The 24,111-nt window shown below is 41.6% G+C and overlaps 2 protein-coding genes across 2 annotated transcripts in view; one reads left to right on the top strand and one right to left on the bottom strand.

The window, feature by feature from the left end:
• Nucleotides 1–19,677, top strand: part of mafb (MAF bZIP transcription factor b) — an 85,545-nt gene extending 65,868 nt beyond the window's left edge. The window contains exon 3 of the mRNA XM_082159721.1: nt 19,319–19,677. The gene's annotated coding sequence lies outside the window, so the exon portion shown is untranslated. The remainder of the gene's footprint in view (nt 1–19,318) is intronic.
• A 144-nt stretch (nt 19,678–19,821) lies between these two features.
• Nucleotides 19,822–24,111, bottom strand: part of wwox (WW domain containing oxidoreductase) — a 250,708-nt gene continuing 246,418 nt past the window's right edge. The window contains exon 9 of the mRNA XM_082159701.1: nt 19,822–20,615. Coding sequence (XP_082015827.1) covers nt 20,415–20,615 — 201 coding nt within the window. The 3' untranslated portion in view covers nt 19,822–20,414. The remainder of the gene's footprint in view (nt 20,616–24,111) is intronic.

Below are 24,111 nucleotides of genomic sequence, written 5' to 3'. Positions count from 1 at the left end.
TGCACTAGGTAGTAGTCAGCAGGTCTGGTTAGTGTCGATGTGGTCTGAAGTGCACTAGGTAGTAGTCAGCAGGTCTGGTTAGTGTCGATAGGTCTGGTTAGTGTCGATGTGGTCTGAAGTGCACTAGGTAGTAGTCAGCAGGTCTGGTTAGTGTCGATGTGGTCTGAAGTGCACTAGGTAGTAGTCAGCAGGTCTGGTTAGTGTCGATGTGGTTTGAAGTGCACTAGGTAGTAGTCAGCAGGTCTGGTTAGTGTCGATGTGGTCTGAAGTGCACTAGGTAGTAGTCAGCAGGTCTGGTTAGTGTCGATAGGTCTGGTTAGTGTCGATGTGGTCTGAAGTGCACTAGGTAGTAGTCAGCAGGTCTGGTTAGTGTCGATGTGGTCTGAAGTGCACTAGGTAGTAGTCAGCAGGTCTGGTTAGTGTCGATGTGGTCTGAAGTGCACTAGGTAGTAGTCAGCAGGTCTGGTTAGTGTCGATGTGGTCTGAAGTGCACTAGGTAGTAGTCAGCAGGTCTGGTTAGTGTCGATGTGGTCTGAAGTGCACTAGGTAGTAGTCAGCAGGTCTGGTTAGTGTCGATGTGGTCTGAAGTGCACTAGGTAGTAGTCAGCAGGTCTGGTTAGTGTCGATGTGGTCTGAAGTGCACTAGGTAGTAGTCAGCAGGTCTGAAGTGCACTAGGTAGTAGTCAGCAGGTCTGGTTAGTGTTGATGTGGTCTGAAGTGCACTAGGTAGTAGTCAGCAGGTCTGGGAACGCTGACCTCTCGCCGTCTCCGTGTCTTCCTGGTTCAATCAATCTGCTGAAATCAAAGCCATCAGGTCACCTTTATCATGCAGGGCGTGCGTGTGTGTGCGTGTGCGTGTGTGTGTGTGTGTGTGTGTGTGTGTGTGTGTGTGTGTGTGTGTGTGTGTGTGTGTGTGTGTGTGTGTGTGTGTGTGTGTGTGTGTGTGTGTGTGTGTGTGAGAGAGAGTGTGTGTGAGCAGGATGAAACCCAATCCTCACCATCAAACGCTCGCCTATATTTAGTTCATCCATACGTTAACACATTCGCAAAAAAAACGCAGAGTTTCCACGCCATGAAATTTTGCTGACGTGCCATCAGTCAGAAGTCGATATCAATGTTAGCTTCCATATCAAGTCATTAAAAAACCTGCCCTTCATAAAAAACACACAGCTTATAACTCAGAGCAGAATCATATCGCAAAGCATTTCATGCATTCATCAATAATTCGACCGCACAGACGTCCTCTACGCTATAGATGTTTGAAAACTAGTCATTGTGCACAAAATACAGCAGCATATTCCAAAATATGCTATTTGTAATATACAATACCATTCAAACGTGTGGGTTTTTTTTTTTTTAAATGAATGCTTTTATTCAGTAAGGATGCATTAAATTGACAGTAAAGACATTTATAATGTTGCAAACGTTACTTTTTCAAATAAATAATGTTCATTAAATTAAAAAACATATCAAATATGGCCAAACACAAACCTTTGAATGGTAGTGTGTAATAAATATTTGATTTTGCAATATATATATTAGTCTTAAAGAAATGCATATTTATATGAATGATTAAAATAATAATGTATAATAATAACAATAATAATTTTGTATATAATAATACTTTTTTTTATATAACTTCAGATATTAAACATAACTCAGTGTTACAAAACTGTAAAATGCAAAAGCCAATATTTCAGCTGTTCTGAGGCCAAAAAGTGAAGTTGTCGCCTCTCTTTACGAGTCTCCCAGAAGCCCAGCTCAGAGCATAAGGGCAGTATTCTCGGGTAAAAGCGAGGTAACTTAAATCAAACGCAGTAAATGTGATCTGACCATATGAAAGGCGTCTCTCTGCCAGCGTTTTAAGAGAGCAGTGGCCGGCCAATATTCATTTTAGCCAGCGACGGCACATTAGCAAATTCATCTGAGAAATATATTACAGATCCAAGAGTAATGATGATGACTAATCTATAACATCATAAATCCAGCATTGTCAACCTGTCCCTCTTTCATAAGGGTGATTAAATTATTGTTGTGTCGAGGTGAAGTAATTTATTAAAAAGTGCCATTATGTTTATTTACAGGCCGAGCGCTGGTCTAGTGCCAGTAATACCATTAACTGCACTGTTGAGACCCATTATGCAATAAAGTACACAATGGTAATTGTAAGATAACAAAGGCAGAGATTTTTTTCTCTATTTCTCCAGATGATTATTATGTTTGCAAGTGTTATTATGTTCTTTGGAAGCGCTATAAATCCTCCGGCCGTGTAAATCACGCCGAGTCTGCGGGACTTGCTGAGTCTGGGAACTTTATAAGTATGTTGTAGCGTGTGTTTTGTGTGTGAACGCTTCAGTGTGATCCAGGAGACTCGAGGAGAGCGTTTGGGTTCGCGAGGAGACTCTGCTCATGTTGCCAAATGTCAATCGAGCGCAAACAGGACAACAGCAGAAATGTTCTTCGGCTTAGCATTCGCTCGCTCTGCTCGTACTCCACTCTGTTTGATGTGATAATTAAAAAGGAAAGCCAAATATTGATGCAGAGATTAGCTGAAGTCATATTTGCCCAGGGATTACGGGGAATTAGATTATCTCATGTAGAAGATCTCCCGATCTCAATCGCCTCCGCCTACGACGAACCCACCGCTGCGGTTAATGACTTTTTTTTTCTTTTTTCCTTTGTGTTATACAATTGCTTATTTCATGCCTTTATTTTCCGCAGCATTTCAAACACACTTTCTTTTTTCCCCCGTTTCTATCGTTCAGGAAAATCTGCCGTCACAGATCAGCGCTTCCAGGCGAGCTCAAAGACAAACACTGGATATTTACGTGTTTTGTTCCACGTTTTGGCACACAGGAGTGAACGGTCACTCCCGCGCAAGGTGACGCTGAAACGTGACGTGCCGAGCGCTACAGATCAGCTATCAAGTGTTTACTGTGCAGATTTCATCAAATGTGCAACACACAGATCTTACTCAGTGGAATACTGTGTCCCACAATGCACTGCGCTTGACTCGACCTTCCATTTCCAATGTGATAAATGAACTGGAAGTAATTTAAGCCATGAATGTTTATAACATCTCTTAAAAATGTCTATAATATCTCTCGCTAAAGTTGCAGTTAATAGTTAGTTAATAGTTGCTGCCTTAAATTAAGTCATTTAAACTTAAATTACATTAAACTGACTTAAAAAATTTGTTGAATCTTGTATAATTTATAAAAAAAAGTTGGAAATTGCTTATTTTGATTGAGTTAAAGCAAAGTAAAAAATATGTTGTCATAACTTATCTTATAATTTTTTACAGTGAGTATGAGACCCTAAAGTGTGAACATACACACACACACACACACACACACATATATATATATATACATACATACAGTAGTCAACAATTGAAGTGGATCAAAACCTTTCATCAAAGTTATCCATGAATTTTGAACAATACCCGTTCTTGTCTTAGGACAACTTTGATGAACTTTTTTTATCCACTTCAGCTGTTGACTACTGTAAAATTATTCAACCCCCATTGCATATCAGGTTTATTGCCAAAATGTACAGACTTTCAGCTGTTTGCAATGAACAAATCAAACTGTATAATTGAAATAGCTCAACACAACAAATGTTTGAAGTGGTTTCCCCAAATTTTACTGAAAATGCAACTTTTAATGACTTCTGAAGTTTCAAAATTATTCAGCCCCCTGAATAGAATCCATCACAACAGCGTACATCTGCAAAACATGTGTTGTCTCACTAATCAAGGGCTTCATTAGCTGCACCAGGTGTGCTTGAGCTAGAACACATGAAACATCTGAACTGGCTAGGTTTGTTGAGTGTCACGTTTGACTGCAAGTTAGAAATATGGCTAAGTCAAAAGAATGATCCAAAAAGTTAAGAGAAGATATCATCGCCCTTTACAAACAAGGAACAGAATACAAAGATAGTGAAGGCACTAAATGTTCCTATAGAAACAAGTAGGAAGCATAGTTTGCGAGTTCACAGTTAAAGGCACAATATGGGATTTTTTCTCCACTAGGGGTCGCTAACCTATTTACAATAACAAAGGCGTAGATTGATGACGCAACATTTGCTATGAATTATGGATTTTGTCGTCAACGTCAAGCCGACCGATCTAATAATGTATATGGATGACTGAATACATCGATGCTTTTATCATGACTGTGATATGAAGCAGTTCGGGATTGCTAAGAGACAGCTATCAGCTCCAAACGCGATGCGAGTCCCGCGGATATAAAAGGAATATGGACATTTCATTCTACCGAACTACACGCAGAATTACTACTCACAGGTCAGTTTATTAGACAAATTAAACTTGAGAGGTAACGCAGCGCTGTTTCACTTGGTCTAACATTACACTATCACACTAAACTGCATTTGAATGTGTTGAAATGTATGTGTTAACGTTAGTTTGTCTGTATGAGACTAGCAGTAAGCTAGCTAGATCAACATTAGAATAACATACAGATCATATTCTAACATTTTATCATTGTTGAACTATATAACCTTGATTAGTTTTATGTAAATGTGCTCACCTGTTTAATAAAGTACATGTAGGAGTTGTCGAAGTCTCGGACGTGGAGCTCTCGTTTATATAGTGTCCATGGGAGCTCTCGACATCTCGAAAACACCGCGCTGATATTGATTCTCGGTTTAGTTCTCCTTTTTTATCCAAAGTCTGCTTGCCATGGTCCATAATGTTTGAACGAAACAACAACAGCGTGCAAATAGACATTGCGAACTACACAGTTGTCCGCGTCAGTTTGGTTACTATCAGAGGGCTCTGGTTCATAGCTCTGGTTGCCATGGCAGCACGAGCGGAAACCAGAGACAACACGGATATGACGGCATTGACGGCGACAAAACGGAAATAAAGACACGGTCCGTGTCTTCGAATTAAAATATTAATTTCTCTGGATTTAGAAGTTAATTGGAACTGTCGGGATAATGTAAATACACAACTTTAAAAAATATATAACATAGATATAGTGATTTTTTATATTTAAAAAAAAAAAAAAAAACATATTGTGCCTTTAAAGGAACAGTGGTTACACTACCTGGACAGGGCAGGAAAAGGAAGCTATCAACGACTGCAACCAGATTTCTGAGAAGGCAGGTTCAGATAAAACCCTCGAGTGCCTACAAAAGACCTGCAGCAAGACTTGGTGAGGTCTCAGCTGCACAGTAAGGCCCGTACTAAATGCATATACTCAAAGACGCACACCACTACTGACCCAAAAGCACAAGTAAAGTCGGCTCAAATTTGCTCAAAATCATAGAAATAAGCCACATAAGTTTCGGGATTCTGTTCTGTGGAGCGATTAAACAAAACTGGAGCTTTTCGGCCCTCTGGATCTGTGGTGTGGCTGGATCTAGAAGAATGAAGCATAAGCTGTAAAGATACTCTGTCTTCAGTTCAGCATGGTGAGGCTCTGTGAAACATCTCGGTTGCAGCAGGTCAAGACAGCAAAAGGGTGTTCAACTCAGTACTAAAGATGCTTGCCATGAAGGGGTTGAATAATTTTGAGACTGCCGAAGTTGCATTTTCAGTTGAATTTGGGGAAACCACTTGAAACATTTGTTGTGTTGAGCTATATCAATTACTTGTGTTTGATTTGTTCATTGCAAACAGCTGAAAGTCTGTAAATATTGCCAATAAACCTGATTTGCAATGGGGGTTGAATAATTTAGATTGCAACTGTGTACATATACGTATTTATATAGAGAGTGAGAGAGAGAAAACAGCAAAAACATTATAAAATATAATAATTTAATTGCAATATAAGAGTTAGAATTATTTAGTAAGTATAAGTTTTTATTACAAACACAAAAATGTATAACATTGCCATATTCTTCACGTATTTAGTCATTTTTATTATTTAATTAATAAATAATATCATTAGTCGGCCTATACATGAATACATGATAATTAATGTTAAGTGTTGAATGCGCTTGTATTCCATGTTCTCTCTGTTGTGGGATGTTTGTGAGCGGATCTGGGAGCTGTTTCTGAAGCTGATCAGATGTTTGAGCCAGTCTCGGGCTCCCGTGGGCAGCGGTGTCGGGATGCAGGGCCTCTCGGTGGGATTCGGGCCCTTAAACACCACACACACACACACACACACACAGAGAGAGAGAGAGAGTGGAAATGCAGCTGGAAGACACCAGTAGGAGGAACTGGGAGGCATGTGAATGAATGGAGTCATTAGGTAGTGGTTTGTGTGAGTGCCGTCACCAGCTGACAGTCCCTCTCGCTCTCGCTCTCTCTCTCTCTCTGCTTCTCTCACTCGTCTCCTGTACGGAGCAGATCGGCTCGTTTGCATTCCCGGGATAGCAGACGCTCGGGAGAGACCCCCACCTCCTCTCGGTCCACACACTCGCACACACTCGCACACACTCTCCTTCTGGACGGACAGATTCCTCTCGCCACGCCTGCCTGTTCCTCCGCCTTTCATTTCTCAGTTTTTTATTTATCACATATGGCTCAGAAACTCATCAACATATGGATCCCATTGTTTGTCGCCCAGGCGGCCCTACTGTTATAGACAATAGCTGATGAGTTTGTTTGAACCTTGCGAGATCCGTCACGGCTGTTGCGGTTTATTTGCCGAGAGTTTTGCAGAAACGAGCGTTTGGTAGACGAGGATCTCGCTGTGTGTTTGGAACACACACTCGCAGAAACGCTGATGTCCACTGTTTGCATCTACATTAATATACTTACTGTAGCGCGCCGTCAACAGAATGATCATACGGCTTATTAGTGGAATATGTTTTGGATGAATTATATATCAAAAGCATGAGGAAGGGGGGGGGGTCGGAGATGACCAGTACATGGAAGAATATTCATGTGAATATTTAACGACACATCGAGCCTTATTGTGCAAGATTCAGCCATGCATTTTATTTAGAAGAAAAAAAATATGTATATTTGATTTGGTAACATAACTTTTGAAGCTTGGCTCAGAAACTTTTTAGTTTTCGCTGACGTCACCCTATTTATATATAGACTTTAAAGAAATCCTGATGGATTCAATCAAGTCCCATGACTCCAGTTTCACTCTGAAATACAGATTATGGAAGTAAAAAAGTTGAGCGCAACATTTCAGGTTGACTTCAACAGCTCGCAAACAAATCCAAACAAATGCATGTGCATCAAATTTATCGCAAAAATCAATTGTATCGCAATTTGTCTTCAGTGCTGATTAATTACTTACAAACTGTAATCCATTACTGCAGTCAAATTACATGAAAATTGTAGTCAGTTACATTGTCTATTACATTACACATTTAAGGTAATGTAATCGGATTACTTTTGGATTACTCATTTATCACATTGATTTGAATAGAATAATCGTGCAGCATATTAATATAAACATGCAAATAGAAGGAACATGTATTAAACTTTTTTTCTATTATCAACAACATGAAGTGCATTGAACATACATCAGGCTTTCTCAAACTGAGAGACAAAGCAAAGTAGGAGCTGCAGCGGGTTCTTAAAGGGATAGCTTTTGTTGCGTTATTTTCCTGTTATCACTGTTAAGCTGCTTTGAAACAATATGTAGTGTAATATAAATAATGGTGACTTGACTTGAAAAGCTAATAATTAATCAAATCTTAAAATTAAAAGATTTTTTTTTAAAATAAAACAAAAAAATAATATTCTACTTGTTTATGAAGACTTTCCGAACATATAAGCAATTTTTTTTTTTAGAGAGGAACATTTTAAAGATAAAATTAGGGAGAATTAAAAATAAAAGAATAGGAGAATCAGTGAAATATGAATAATTTATTGACATTTTGTGAATATTAAGTAATCATGTAATCAAAAATTAGTAACTATAGAGATTCTTAAAATGTAATATAATCCAATTAGAAGTTTTTAATTTTAGGAATCTTGATTATGTAATCCAGCACTGTTAGTCACAAAATGATTGTTCATCGTTATATTTCCTGTAAACCGTAAACAGCTGCTACTCAGCATAAAAATAGTTTAATGAAATGACTGTATATTTATTTAAAAATAAATTCAATTATAATATTCTAATAACAGTATTTTATTAGAATATATAATATTATTTTGTTATCCAGCAGCCGTGATGTATGATTTGTCATGATCAGTTCCTCATAAACGGGAGATGATCATGAGGATAGATGATTGATTGACAGAGACTGCACACAGATGCTCGTGTTCTCCGTCACACACTGTAACAGCTGTCGTGGCTGAACATCAGTGTTTGCTTTGGCTCTTGTTAAGTCTAGTTTGGGTGGTTTCTCCCGCCGAGGGGCTTTAGCGCTTCAGAGTTAGCTGAGCCTCAGTATTTAACGGCTCACACTTATTCACAGATAATACAGAAAACAGCCAATAGAAGCCCAGATCTCAGAGACTGGAGAGGGAGCGCTTCATTATCCTGATGCACTGCGTTCATCTAGAGCTTTGATTCGTTTGTTCTTCTGTGGAGATGTTCAGCAGAATGTTCACGCTGCTCTTTTCACTCAACGAGGGCTGTCGATCTCCACAAGCAACAACAAAATACATAAAACTATGATAAAAGCTCATGAGCAAAGTCTGAAATTCATAACAAACTGAAATTCATACTTGCGCATATTCAAAGCATTGTACAAACCAGTGCCTTTCTGTTTCTCAAACAAAGCTTTGAAATATAATGCAAGAGTCTTTGTGTGTTTGACTCTCAGTCAGCTTTCACTTCATTCAGTGGAAAGGAACAGACATTCTGCCTAATTTCTTTTCTCGTGGAGAAATTGAAAGTTATACAGGTTTGGAACAACATTCGACGACAGAATTTGTCTTTTTTTTTTTTTTTTTTTTTTTGATGTTTTTAAATTGCTGCGTCACTGTGTGTGTTGTGGCGAATTCATATTTATATGTAATATCTATTTCCTGGGGTGTGCTGACTCTCTCCTCACTTGCTGGAAATAGCACAGGACAACAGATGAGACAACAGACCTTTAATATAGAATTTGGCCACAACAATTTTAAAAAGCAACTCTGTAAATGTCTTTAAACATAATTGTGTCTCTGTTTGCTCCCCCGCATGTCAACTATGCCAACTATTAAACCACTGCGTCTCTGTGTGCCGGTGACAAATCTGTTTGCGTAATACCTTTGATAGATATTGATTGTAACACTGCAGAAAGGAAGAAAGAGAGAAAAATGAGCTTGAGGACAGAAGATGGCGGCTCCTAACACCAGATCTAATGAGAGGCAGGTGACAGAGAGAGAAACACACACACACACACACACACAGCTCATATTCTACACTTTAATAGCATTTCATTATTTCCCTGAAGTCCAGTGCTGATGTTGTTCCAGGTGTGGCGATCCCGCTGACCCTGCCAGTTAAACAGCTGTGATTGCTGGAGGTTTCTCAGCGCTCCACACGATCTCTGCCTCTCTCACTCGTAGTTTACACCCCATAGCATTAGTGGAGAGCTCGGCATTAATACAAACATGCAGACTCATCAAATGTTTGAAAAATTAAGTTATAAGAATTTACTACAGGATTTTCCAGGTCTATGAAACTTACATATAAAAGACTGGAGGAATTCTGGTTCTTAAAAGCAAAAGAAAAAATGTGTGAATTAAAATAAGGAATGTATTTATTTGTGTGTGGTTTTTAGCTTGTTTAATGCTGGGTATTTAAATAAATAAAAAAACGAGTGGAGTGGAATTTGAGAAAAAAAAGTAAATAAATAAAAAGTATTTGTATTTTTAATAACTAAAATTTCTGTTAAATACATAAATACATAAAATCTGTCTTAAAAGTTGTGGAGGATTTTTTTTTTTTTTCAGCCACAGCCAGATTTTTTGATCATTTTCACAAAAGTTTAATGGCCCTCAGAATATTTTGTTGTATGAATATCTGAATATGCAATATGTAAAAAAGAAAAAAACTGAGACTCTTAATGCAAACTTAATGCAAATCTAGCAAATTAATACTTGTGGGAAAGTTTTGTTAAAAAAAAAGATGCAACATTTTGATAAAAAAGCTGAGAAAATCATATTTTTGTCATAGAGTACGTCTGGATGAGTTTCGGAACGATGATTAAAACACAGATGGAGTAAATCGAGTCCATCAACACCTCAGAGCTTCGTTTTGATTTATATGCTGTTTAATGTTATTTTACACATGATCACGTATGATATCGCTGGTTTCTGCTTGTTCTTCACCAGTGTTCAGGTCAGGGGACTCAGCACTCTTCCAGGAGGTGTGTTATAGCGCCCCCTACCACACAACAGTGAACACACAGACAGACAGACATTTCCCTCAGTGAAGAGAAAACAGTTAAACTGAGATCTGTCATCGTTTCCAACATCTTTTCACTTGAAACGTGTATGATATATTTGTTCCTGTGGAGAACAAAAGGCGTCATCGAAGTCAAAAGTGTGTGTGTAGTGAGTGGGGATTTGAACACTGCTATTTACATGCTAAACACAATCAGGGATATAGGAGAGAGAAAGAAATGCTAAGGAGTTAACAAGTGATTTTTCATTTATTTATCGACAGATCATGACGCAGTGTCCAGGTCAGACCAGAACAACACTGATGTCTCGTCTGTGTGTGTGTGTGTGTGTGTGTGTGTGTGTGTGTGTGTGTGTGTGAGAGAGAGAGAGAGAGAGAGAGAGAGAGAGAGAGAGAGAGAGAGAGAGAGAGAGAGAGCGCACTGGTGTTCAGACGGCTCGGCCCTGGTTCTTCTCAGGTGTGTGTGTGTGTGTGTGTGTGTGTGTGTGTGTGTGTGTGTGTGTGTGTGTGTGTGTGTGTGTGTGTGAGAGAGAGAGAGTGAGAGAGAGAGAGAGAGCGCACTGGTGTTCAGACGGCTCGGCCCTGGTTCTTCTCAGGTGTGTGTGTGTGTGTGTGTGTGTGTGTGTGTGTGTGAGAGAGAGAACGCTGGTGTTCAGACGGCTCGGCCCTGGTTCTTCTCAGGTGTGTGTGTGTGTGTGTGTGTGTGTGTGAGAGAGAGAGAACGCTGGTGTTCAGACGGCTCGGCCCTGGTTCTTCTCAGGTGTGTGTGTGTGTGTGTGTGTGTGTGTGTGTGTGAGAGAGAGAGCGCACTGGTGTTCAGACGGCTCGGTCCTGGTTCTTCTCAGGTGTGTGTGTGTGTGTGTGTGAGAGAGAGAGAGCGCACTGGTGTTCAGACGGCTCGGTCCTGGTTCTTCTCAGGTGTGTGTGTGTGTGTGTGTGTGTGAGAGAGAGAGAACGCTGGTGTTCAGACGGCTCGGCCCTGGTTCTTCTCGTGTGTGTGTGTGTGTGTGTGTGTGTGAGAGAGAGAGCTGGTATTCAGACGGCTCGGCCCTGGTTCTTCTCAGGTGTGTGTGTGTGTGTGTGTGTGTGTGTGTGTGTGTGTGTGTGAGAGAGAGAGAGCGCACTGGTGTTCAGACGGCTCGGTCCTGGTTCTTCTCAGGTGTGTGTGTGTGTGTGTGTGTGTGTGTGTGTGAGAGAGAGAGAACGCTGGTGTTCAGACGGCTCGGCCCTGGTTCTTCTCAGGTGTGTGTGTGTGTGTGTGTGTGTGTGTGTGTGTGTGTGTGTGTGTGTGTGTGTGTGTGTGTGTGTGTGTGTGTGTGAGAGAGAGAGAGCGCACTGGTGTTCAGACGGCTCGGTCCTGGTTCTTCTCAGGTGTGTGTGTGTGTGTGTGTGTGTGTGTGAGAGAGAGAGAACGCTGGTGTTCAGACGGCTCGGCCCTGGTTCTTCTCAGGTGTGTGTGTGTGTGTGTGTGTGTGTGTGTGTGTGTGTGTGTGTGTGTGTGTGTGAGAGAGAGAGCGCACTGGTGTTCAGACGGCTCGGCCCTGGTTCTTCTCAGGTGTGTGTGTGTGTGTGTGAGAGAGAGAGCTGGTGTTCAGACGGCTCGGTCCTGGTTCTTCTCAGGTGTGTGTGTGTGTGAGAGAGAGAGAGCGCACTGGTGTTCAGACGGCTCGGCCCTGGTTCTTCTCAGGTGTGTGTGTGTGTGTGTGTGTGTGTGTGTGTGTGTGTGTGTGTGTGTGTGTGTGTGTGTGTGTGTGTGTGTGTGTGTGTGTGTGTGTGTGTGTGTGTGTGTGTGTGTGAGAGAGAGAGCGCACTGGTGTTCAGACGGCTCGGCCCTGGTTCTTCTCAGGTGTGTGTGTGTGTGTGTGAGAGAGAGAGCTGGTGTTCAGACGGCTCGGTCCTGGTTCTTCTCAGGTGTGTGTGTGTGTGAGAGAGAGAGAGAGCTGGTGTTCAGACGGCTCGGTCCTGGTTCTTCTCAGGTGTGTGTGTGTGTGTGTGTGTGTGTGTGTGTGTGTGTGTGTGTGTGTGTGTGTGTGTGTGTGTGTGTGAGAGAGAGAGAGCTGGTGTTCAGACGACTCGGCCCTGGTTCTTCTCAGGTGTGTGTGTGTGTGTGTGAGAGAGAGAGCTGGTGTTCAGACGACTCGGCCCTGGTTCTTCTCAGGTGTGTGTGTGTGTGTGAGAGAGAGAGAGCTGGTGTTCAGACGACTCGGCCCTGGTTCTTCTCAGGTGTGTGTGTGTGTGTGTGTGTGTGTGTGTGTGTGTGTGTGTGTGTGTGTGTGAGAGAGAGAGAGCTGGTGTTCAGACGACTCGGCCCTGGTTCTTCTCAGGTGTGTGTGTGTGTGTGTGAGAGAGAGAGCTGGTGTTCAGACGACTCGGCCCTGGTTCTTCTCAGGTGTGTGTGTGTGTGTGAGAGAGAGAGAGCTGGTGTTCAGACGACTCGGCCCTGGTTCTTCTCAGGTGTGTGTGTGTGTGTGTGTGTGTGTGTGTGAGAGAGAGAGAGCTGGTGTTCAGACGACTCGGCCCTGGTTCTTCTCAGGTGTGTGTGTGCGTGCGCGTGTGTGTGTGTGTGAGTGACCTTGGAGTGGCGGCAGTGCTTAAACAGTGTGTCAGCGAGTGTGTTGAAGCGTGTCTGTGCCGATTATGAATGTTTCATTACTGCCACCTCAGCCTTTAGCTGTGAGCTTTCCACTAAAGCACACTGACAAATCCTCTTTCTTCTGGCCTTTTCTACCTCCGCTCGCTCTATCTCTCCTCCACTTCCTTTCTCTGCACTCGCTCGGTTTCTGGTACTCTCGATTTTTCTTTCCGCAGTTTCTCCTCCTCTCTCTCTCGCCCTCTCTCTCTCTCGCTCTCGCTGATGAATCTCCAGACAGCAGGGAATAATTGTAGTTGGGGCCGAGCGCTCGTTTTTCTCTTTGTTTGAAAGGCATGACAGGTACGACTTCTCCCCTGGTCTCTCGCCCTCCCTTCCTCCCTTACGCACAAAGAGCCAACAAAATAAGTCAAGGTTTACAAGGTCAACTCGTCTCGTGCTAAGCAGAGCTTTTTCACCGGCAGTATTTCGACTAAAACGTCAAGAGACAGCGGAGATAAATTTGGAAAAATGTCCCGCACAGGCGGTTGTGCTTTCCTCTGATTTCTGCCGCTTGAAATTCTCCTCTGAATGAATAAGAGAGCTTGTTATCTTATTGTCTTATAATAGCAGGCGAGTGTTCGCGCACTTCATCATGCCCTGCCCTGTCGAGTGTGTGAAAGTGTGTCACACACAGAGGAAGAAGAGGGGCACGGCAGATTAGGATCTGCTTTCTCGGGTGTGTTGAAACTCTCCCCGCCTTTCAGAAGAGTTTCTTTGACGGCAGAAACCACTTGCACGAGAGCTTTGATATAACATTCAGCTTGTGCCTTGTGAAAAAAAAGGTAAAACTGTCTTTAATGCATCTAATCGTTCATTGTGCTGAAGAACAAAATGCAGGCCTGCAAGCAAAGATTATAAAGGATTTTCTTCACCCAAAAATGTCGTTTCAAACCATATGACCTTTTTCTTCTGTAAAACACGCAGTTTAGCAGAATGTTAATGCTGCGCTTTTCCCGAAATCAGTGGCTGTCAAACTCTAAAAAACATTAAATTAGTCCAAATGGGGAACAATCTGACATTATTTGCTGAAAATCTTCCCCTTATGGTGCTTGTTTGCCTCATGTTTTGAGCTTGGCAGATTCGCTGTAGGGAAAAGAGCAGCGTGAACGTTCTACAAAACGTCTCATTTAAAAAAAAAAAAAGTCTGAGCGCTTTAAAATGACACAAGTACATTTAATTTTCGGAGCGAACTAGTTTTGCCGGACTAATCATAGCAAGCGGTTTCCGTTACTTTAAATCTCACCCACATGAAACTTTGCAAAAAATAGATTTCCTTACTAAACAGAATATATATATATATGCGTCTGCTATAAACAGCCTCCGAGTGCGCAGTAGCTCTGAAGAAATGCGTTATCTAGTCATAAACTTCTCTCGCAGTCAGCTACTGGATTTCATAAAACCAACATTGACTTTATAACGGCTCTTAATAAATATTGACCTACATTTTAATCACATGCTAATCTTGAGCGCTGGAGAGGTGACAGTTTATGGATGGCCGTGGATCATAAATTTTCCAGGTCGCATCTCTCTATCGAGTGTATCTGTTCCTCCGAGAGCCGTACGATTGATCATATTCATTAAAAATATCTACACACTTTGGCATTTCACAGCCCACTAAGCCTGTGCAAGTTTAAGAATAAGATGTAATTATTCTCCTAAAGCCAATATTAATTTCAATGGAATAATAAACTACTTGGATTAAGAGATGGATTTGTGCTTGTTTGTGTTTTAAACTGGGGTCTCAGACCCAATCATAGAGGGGCACATTTGAGTTTTTTAACAGCAAATTATAAAGAAATCTACTTGGTTTTGTGAAAAATAGAGATAAAAAAAACAAAACAATAATATATAATCCAAAATAAAATATATCCTGAGCAGGAACATTTTTTGTTTGTTTTTTTATCTCATATTTTAATACTAGAACTAAGTTAATCATTTAATAATATGATTTGTGACACCTTTAGTTTATTATTTAATTTTGCTTGCCTTTATAAAATCGCACTACTTTTTCCACATACAGTTTAAACACATTTAAAAGCCCTGCAATAGATAGATAGTTTTATTTGCATCAGCACATTTTGTCTAGTTAAATGTTCAGTGCATTTTCCCAACTATTCCACGTTCATTTTGCATAAATAGGTTACTGAAATTGTTTCCAAAAAACACTAAAATCATATTCTTTTTATATTTTTAGCAGCATTAATTCTCCATATTCACCAATAAGTGCTTCTCTAGCCAGCTGTCTCAAAGCTCTACTGCGCTATTAAAATCATGTTTCACCGCAACCCAGGCGTTTCCAGAAACCTGCATCCACGCCACCGCTGAGCATTGTTTAAAGCCATGGGGTATTGTGGAATAGAATGAGGTCGACCAATCTTTTCAAAACTAATTATAATGTTTAAAAACCTAAACACCAGAAGCAATATTGGGCCAATAAAACGGAATTAAAAGCTCATTTCTGCGGGGTAATTGCACCACGCAGTGCTGATATTAAACACCTGGCATGTGGTACGGCTCTGTTTCCACAGATGTGGAGCGATCAGACCCGAAGCGAACCGGTCAGAGATCAGGCAGGCGCTCGCACACCATCAGCTGCCATGATGGCTTTGTTACAGGACATGATGTCATGATGCCTCTCTTCCTCTATTTGGACAGGCAGAGGGAATGGGAGAGTGATAGAGATTGGGTGTGTCATTGTAAATGGGGGGAGATTAAGCGGATATATTGTGAGTGTTCAGGGAAAGGCTTTTGGTTACAGCCAGGGCTGTGCGTACAGGAAGTGATGCAGACATATACTGGGGTCAATGGGAGATCCGTTTACCTCTGAAAGTCACCTTTTGTCTTGCATCACTACACTGGCCTGTCCTGGACGGGACCGTATAACGCGTATCGCCATATCAGTAACATGGAAGTTCTTTACATTACAGTTTTTACTGCGGAAATCAGGGATTATTTGTGTTCTCTCTGCGTAGATGGTGTGTACCACAACCAGACAGTTATTTCAAGCTAGACACACTAAAAAGTACCAAAGTAATTAATGATAGATGATGGTAATACCATGGTATTATGATATATATATATAACATGGTACTAAATGTTTATCATAATCATGTCATAGTACAATCAAAGATTTTCCTTAAAACAAACAAACACATAAAAAATAAATAATTAAAAACATTATGAAATAGGTACTTAAAGAATACTAAAACAAATGTGTAGTACTATGATAAATGTAAGGGAGGGAGGGGGGTTGTATGTTGCTGTGAAATATAAAGATTATTCAAGCTGGATTTGTGGAAAGAAAGTGAGGTGAGTTAGTGCACATACATTTTTGTTTCGAGGATCAAGGCCGGCTTTAGAAGAACGGTGCACTTGTGCGGCGCGCGGGAAGAAACAGCATTGATTTACTATCTAATGATTCCAATACAATGATCAATAAGGCTCTGTTGAAGAAAGGAGAAAAACATCCACTCATGAATCTTCCGGTGCCTCAGACACAAAGGTCCTCTTGGCAGAACACGCATGGTTATTGAAGCAGTTGAGATTATTCTTGCAGGTTTTCACACAATGTCTCTCTAGGATTTGGGAAAAGGGAAGCTTTGGATTACACAAGTCTTTGACTTTAAAGGAGGATAAGATCTTTTTTTGGTATTGGCCTATACTTACCTGCCCGTCATAGCCTGACTACACTCTCGATCAAATGGTGGACTTATTGAAAGATACCTTGTAGATTCTCAACATATGGCTAGTTCCCAAATATCTACATCTTATATAGTCTAGTTTGGCAAGTAAAAATGTATCTGTTTAACAACTAGTGTATCCGAGACATCATTGGGGCCAGACTTGGCACAACTCTGGAGGCAAAGCTGTTGTTTTTGTTGTATGCCAACCTATGCCTTGAGGAGAACAATATCACCAGCGTCTGTCTAGACCCAGCTGAGCATTTGCTGCTTCTGCTGGGGAGGCAGAAAAGGGTCATAAAACCCAAATGATTGCCACCCAGACTTCCCCGGAGGTGGAGAGGCTTGAGTAGAGGATGGAAACCAACAGTTTTCCACAAGACCTTGAGGCAGAAACCTCAGATGCCACGCCACCTGTGGCACACTGTCAACATCGTTTAGTGCATGTTATTATTGGGTTTTGTTTGTTCTCAGTGCATTTAAGACGCATTTAGAAAAGGTTTGTGTCCTTTTTGTAGGTCAGGCGATTGTCAATCTTTGCCAAGTGTTTAAGGGCTGCTGGGACTATGATACCACAACGGCTATGAAGAGTCGAGATTCTCTAAAACATGTAACCTCGATAAATCACCCGAGTGGAGAGTTTGATAGGAGATGGACTTCAATGCAGAGATCAAGTGCAGATCTACCGCTCCTAGTAGATCTGCGGATAGACACTAGGATAAGACTTCTGCTTTACTGTAGGGATAAGCCGGTACCTTTATCTGTTTTGAAATTTGCTTTAGTGTGAGAGAACAAAGTCACTAAACATAAAATCAGACAAGACTACAAGAATCCCTCTGATTCCGGTGTCCCTGGAAAAGACTTGCGGAGTGGTACCCTTGTTGAGACTGTGCAACTGAAAGCTTTCCTATCTATGTTGAGACATTTGCAAACAATACAGTATGTGACACCTGGCTGGCCCAGAAACACTACATCTGTGTTCCCACTTTATCTCCCGTTATCCAGGACCGGGACGATCCCACTGGTTCCCACACACACACACAAATGGTTTAGTGCCACTTCAGGTTTACATGCCTCACATCATTAGCTATCCTCCCTCAATCTCAGACAAATAACAACCAGTCTCTCCTCTTCCTCCCCCCCAACTCTCTTTCTCTCCCTCCATCAGGGGCCCATTCATTACACGGTGACACTTTTACTGCCTCTACCTCTCCCAGACCTCTCTACCTCTCTGGAGAGAACAGATAGAACAAGAAAGAGAGCGAGAACAGGGAAGAGACTGAGTGGAACCAGAAATAGAGCGCCGCCCCACCTCCAATCCCACACACGCTCAACTCGAAAATACAGAAGCTTGTTTGTTTATGAGTAGCATATTTTCAGACAACCTCTTTTCCCTTGGATGTACAAGGAATACTGGGAACACCTTGTCCATCTTTTGGTATCGTACCCCAATGCATGTGTGTGCAATTTCTGCATTGCATCATGGTCTCCTTGTACAGTATGTGTGAGTGTGAGTGTGTGTGTGTGTGGGAGCAAACACAGATAGGCCACCTGCACAGAGAAGGGTACACTGTCTACATGTACATTACGCAACCCTGTTTGTGCAGGAGATAATGTACTCTGAGCATTACACAATCAGTTCTTCAAATCACATGCTGGGTTTCTCACATGTTGGGAACAGATCAAGCTTATATATTTTGTACAACTTTAGCATGTTTCATTTATGACGCACTAAACCAGTTCAGTGTTGCATTTGTGTTGAAATGTCGTCTGGTTCTCTGGTGTGGAAACGTGCTAGAGTCACTCTTCTCCTTGTCTGCTGGTCCAGGTTATTGATTCCACTGGCCGCACAAGCATGAAAGGGCGGGACAGGTCTCTTTTATGATTGGTTTCTTGATGTGTCAATTATTCTGTTGGAGTGAGTAATGCGTGTGACAGGCGGTTTGTTTATGGAGTTGTTCCGGGTCATGGTCAAAGCCTCACTAAACACACAGGCGAAGAAGGGTTCAGCTTGTGTCACTCCGGGGAAACTCGCTCACCCCTGGAGACTTTCTTGGTTTAAATCCCTAGAGAAGTCCTTTTTACTGGGGTGTAATATAAAAGACTCTTGCTATTTTAGTTTTCACAATGTATACTGTTCACCACTGAAAATAACAAATGCATGTAGTGTGTAAAACAGTGCTCACTGTATGCTGAGAATTCATCCTTTATTAGTTGTGTCTGTGTTGATTGTTCTTTTTATTAATTTTGTTGAACATATTCTCAAAGCTTTCACTTTAAGATAATTGCTGTGATGTGTGTTTGATGATGTCATAACTCAATAGTTGATTCAATCAACCAATATAAATTGATATTTAACTAACTTTTCATTAGGTAACAAAAATTTGTAGAAAAAATGTCACACAGGGACTTTTTTTTAAAAATCTGACTAAAATGAATAGATGAATCCTATTTTTGAACTTGTTCATTAAAATGAATCATAAAATGATTGATAAAATGAATCCGATTACACTATTTTAAGGCCCAAAAACAATGTACTGTAAGATGTGATGGAGACAAAAAAAAATGTAATTGAAATTAATTATTCAAATAAATATAACTGAGAATTACTTCAGGAAGGCTGATAAAAGCCCCCCCCCCAATGTATACTACTGCATAATATCATGTTTTTTTATTTTTTTATTTTGAATGATTCATTTTTAAATTAATTTTCTCTTTCTTTTCAGACAGTGTAACACTGGAACGCTTCTGGCTTAGGGTGACCCATGGCTCCTAGACTGCCACAAAGCACAACCTCTCCAAAATCAACCCCTGATGAAGACAACGATTAGGAGAAGGAAGATGACAGAGGATTGAGAGAAATCAGAAACCCTTTATCAACCTGAGTGCCATTCCTCAGCCTTACCCACAATCCCCTTCTCCTGACTCTATCCTGATTTTACAGTCAGATGTCTCGCCAACAATGAAAAACAAATTAGGAAAGCCTTGAAACATCCCTGCATGTTTGATGATGCAATCCGGACAATAAAAGGAATTTGAAAAGGAACTTCCACCAGATATTTCCACACCACATGGACTCAAACTCTTTCTGTGTCTCTGCCACCGACAGCCCTCCGGTTCTCGTACCAGATGCTGTTTTATTGTTCTTCAACATTAAGCCCAGCGTTTTATAAAAGATGGTGGGGAGGATCCAGCCAGATGGGGGTCAAGAAAGACAACAGCTTTCAGATTCTTTCAGAACAGCAGCTAGTGTATATTGTGTACAGGATATCAATACAGGCTTATTCTTAGCAATGTGAAAACAACATGTTTGTAAATAGTTCACAAATTGTACATTTCCTGCATTATGTCTTTGTAGGTTACGCCGTTACATTTATTCAACATTTTTATCTGTACAGACGTGAAGGTTGACATTGATCTCCAAACAGATGAGTATTTGTATGCCGTAAACATCCATTTAAACCATATAGACCCCTTCTAAAGACGATTCAAACATTATTGCTTGTTAAGGAGACATTTATAGAGTGATCTAGACCTAGTTAAAGCCTAATGCAGGATTGAGTGACTACGCCTTTGAGAACGAGAGAAACGCAATTGAATTGAATCTCTCGCTGTCTCTCTGCATCTCTTTATCTGCTGTAGAAGTCCCAGCCCGTGATGTTCTAGTTTCCGATTCTCAGATAACTTCCAAGCTTGATTGCCAACATCCTTGTACAGTCTAGAATTGCATCTTCTCATCGTTTTTTGCCCCTTCAATCAATGATTACCCAATGCCTGAATCCTCTACGTAGCCGTTATGTTCATGTAGGCGACCCTGCGGGATCACAGGGTCCGAGCACCTGAGGGGGGTGTGGATCTCTCCTGGATGAGCCTCTCGCTGAGTTCCCACAGGCTTAGGGCGGCTGTGGTGTCCTGGGCCTGTGGAGAGGGCAAGCAGCGGAAGCAGTTGTTGAAGTACATCCCTCCGATTCCCTCCAGCTCCGGAGCCACGGCGCAGTAGACCGTAGTGGCCGCTCCCTGTTGCTGTGGAAACAAACACAAAAATATCAGAATAAACTGAGCAAAAATGAAGACTTTTGTTCCTGCACAGAGAAAGTGACAGCCGCAAAAACTGGGACGGGGCAATACCAAAGACACCTCTAACCATCTGAGACTTGCTTTCCCCCCCTAAAACTGATCAGATAGGGGAAGTGCTTCACAGCCTGTCAGAAGACACCATGGGACAGACTGTGAGCTTGTTCAATTGGAGCTCCTGTTGTACTTGTACAATGGACACATGGCTGTCAACAATCTGCATGCTGTCATATAGGTACCTGCCAAATACTAGTCTAGAAACCACCAAGATGAGCTGGTTTATTGTGTTCAATTCTGGCAAGTTCTATAAAAGCTTTTAAGGTGGACTCAATCCTCACGCTGTCTGAATGCTCTATCTACTCAAAGGTTAGCAGGAAAACAACCGAGAACAATAGTAATGACATGCACTTGCCGGTATCTCCTCCATAAGTAGGAAAAACAGGATATAATATCTCAGAAGCTTGAACTGAGAAGCACTCAAGTGGCAGGTTTATTGTATATCTCTTGTACACCTGCCAAGAATCACAGACAATGATCAACACACACAAACAGTATAGTTGTAGATACTGTACATATCAGAAAGGCAGTGCTTTGGGGAAGTCTTGTAAAGACGACTGTGGGGCAGCCTGCCAAAACTGTCCATTCATCTCATGTCAAAGGGATTTCTGGATGTCACTGAGTCAATGGGGACTTTCTGTCACTGCTGGAGAAGGCGTCTACGTGTAGACTCATATACACACACAAACAACAAATTTAAATCTTAAAAACGGGATCCAGCGCAAAGATATCAAATTGAAAGACACTCAAGACATGTTTGAGACACATAACCCAAATCCCAGTATCCTCTGTAGCGCATACAGGAATGGTCAGGCTGCATGGAAAGCTCTAAAGGGCCGTTCACACTGACAGCGGTTTACAGCAAACAAAGCAGCTGGAAGTAATTCGTTTTCAATGAGATTTGTCAATCTGAGGTGACAAAAGTGACAAATTTGGTGACGACCAAGATACACAATCCGCTGAAGTCCAGTGACAGTGATCGCTTTCAGTGTGAACCCCCCTTAAGAAAGGAAGCAATTGCTGGAATCACTTTTCCAAGATGAAGAGGTGTGTACATTTGAAGTGTGTTATTTCAGCACCAAACTAGCAGAAAACAGTCCTCCCGTCTTCTGTTGTCGTAAAACATGTAGTCCCCAATGCCACACCATTGGCTGAGTCAGAAGTGGACATGTTGGGCCACTCACACAAACAGTTTGCACATAAAAAAAATAAAAAGACATACTTAAGCTTTAATTAGCTTTAATAGTTTAAGATTATAGCGGTATCATAGTGTTCAGCCAGGGTTTAAAGGCCAGTCTAGCAATTCCATCCTCATCCCCTAAAGTTAAAAGAAATCCTCATGAAACATCAAAATCAGTCATTTGTGTCTGGAACACAACATGTACGCCCCCAGTAAAGCCTCTTTTAGGGTTTATTTTGTTTGTGCCCTCGGGTTTGATTGTTTACACCAAAACAAATGACTCTTCATGTCTCACAGATGCTCTGCACTTTTCCGCGTGGCTGATCAGACTCTTAATTGTTGGGGACGGTTGGCTATCCTGGGTGTTTTAACTGTCTTGGGGAAAGAGGGCTGAAGATTCAGAGGAAAAGAAAAACATGTCAGACAGAATTAGAGCCGACGTGCAGTTCAAATGTTTCCAGACTGGTTTTTTATGTCCCCCCTCTCACAGAAGAAGCCGTCCTGCGCTACTTCACACACACGACTTCTGCTGGAAGTTAACTTCTGTGAGATGCACATGAAATGGACGGCCGCTTTATCTTCAAATAGTGCAGGAGCGTCTCAGATCTGAAAAAAGCGCAGGCCAACGTTTAGGAGATCGTCTGGCAGACGTTTACAGGGACGTACACCGATGGCCAACTCTTTAAACAGAACGCAAATACACACACGTGCAACAGTACAAAGACATTGGCTCGTTTAAGGAGCCAAATCAACAGCTGTAGCTCAAGCTGGCAAAGACTGCGACAGAACGCTTGTTAGAAACACACACACACACACAAACTTGCAGGAAGAAAGCCAAGGCTGTAGTCAGATATTCAGTGCGCTCATCCCCATTTAACTCTAGTTTGTGTGTTTTTCTGTATCTGTGTGTGTGTGTGTGTGTCGGACCGAGCGTCTTTTGAAGTACACAGATGCTGCATGTTGCTTTGGTTAGTGTGGCAATAAACATGACATCAAAAGGATGGATCTTTCTGGAGTCTTACCTGCTTGTGCAGTGATAAGTTAATACATATTTGAAGCTGGGAATATGAAAGGACAGAAAAATGTCACTCAACCCCTCTAGCGAACCCAACGCAGTGAGTCAATATGCAAAGATGCACTTTATGGATTCACTGCTCTTGTAATTACATTTAACGTAGTTACATGCACAAAAAAAGTGTTTGCACTCGTTCAAAGCTGTGTGAAAATATTTCCCTGGTTATTAAGGTGACGTTCTGATAGGAAAATCAGCTGAGATGTTGAGCAAATTGCCCAAAATGCCTCCTAGCTTTCGATTAGCTCATTAGGAATAACAAATGTGCTCTGAAATCCAAACCCAGGATATAAGTCTAGAAACCATAGGAATGGTTTGCAAGTATTGATTTTAATAATGCCCCAATATTTTATAACTGCACGGTCATGTACATGTTTTAAGCATAAGCTAAGCTGGAACAAACTTTTTTTATTTTAGCCGGCAAAAACAGCTTAAACCAGCCTGATGTGGTTTCGCTGGTCTGGCATCCAGGCCAGGCCGGTGTTCTTCTGGTTTACCACTGAATACCAGCTTGGTATCTAGCAAAAAAACCTCAGGCTAGCTCAAGAAGTGTTTTTTTTTTTCTTCTTCAGCAGGTGGTCATGGTCTTCATGTGTCCTTGTTGTCGCCTCACCTTGATTAGAATACAGTGCCGACAGCTCAAAGTTAACGCTAATACACTCCTCTCAAGCTCTATTGCATCACGCTACTTGGCTCTGCTAATGCCTTCTGTAATGACACACTGTGAAGACTAGCGTGACTGAGATTACCAGCGCTAATGGATGTGGAGTGCGATTTCAGCGCTGGCTAGCGCGCTGCCGTCCCTTAGCCAAACAATGGGCTGAAATAAATACGAAGCCACTTCCAAATGCGCTTTAGCCCATTTCCAAAGCCTGCCTAGTCTTCCTAGCGGATGTGAGATGCAGGGAGAACACATGGTTAAATCCCAGCAGCCCCATTTAAGAGCTGCGCCAACTGAATGGGGCTAAAACAGAGCTAGCGGTTAGCTTAGGAGACTTTATTACAGTAATCGCCATCTGAATTACAGCTCAACTCAGATAGGCTCGCCATACAGTCGGCTTGATTGTTCAATTGGGGTTTAGTACATGTGCTTTATTAGAACTTTGAATACATTCCCATCAAGCTTTCTCAGATGC

This window comes from Leuciscus leuciscus, assembly GCF_965113295.1.
Source record: "Leuciscus leuciscus genome assembly, chromosome: 25".
Taxonomy (NCBI): domain Eukaryota; kingdom Metazoa; phylum Chordata; class Actinopteri; order Cypriniformes; family Leuciscidae; genus Leuciscus; species Leuciscus leuciscus.
Note: the sequence above shows the minus strand (reverse complement) of the source record. Positions and strands in the feature narration are given on the sequence as shown.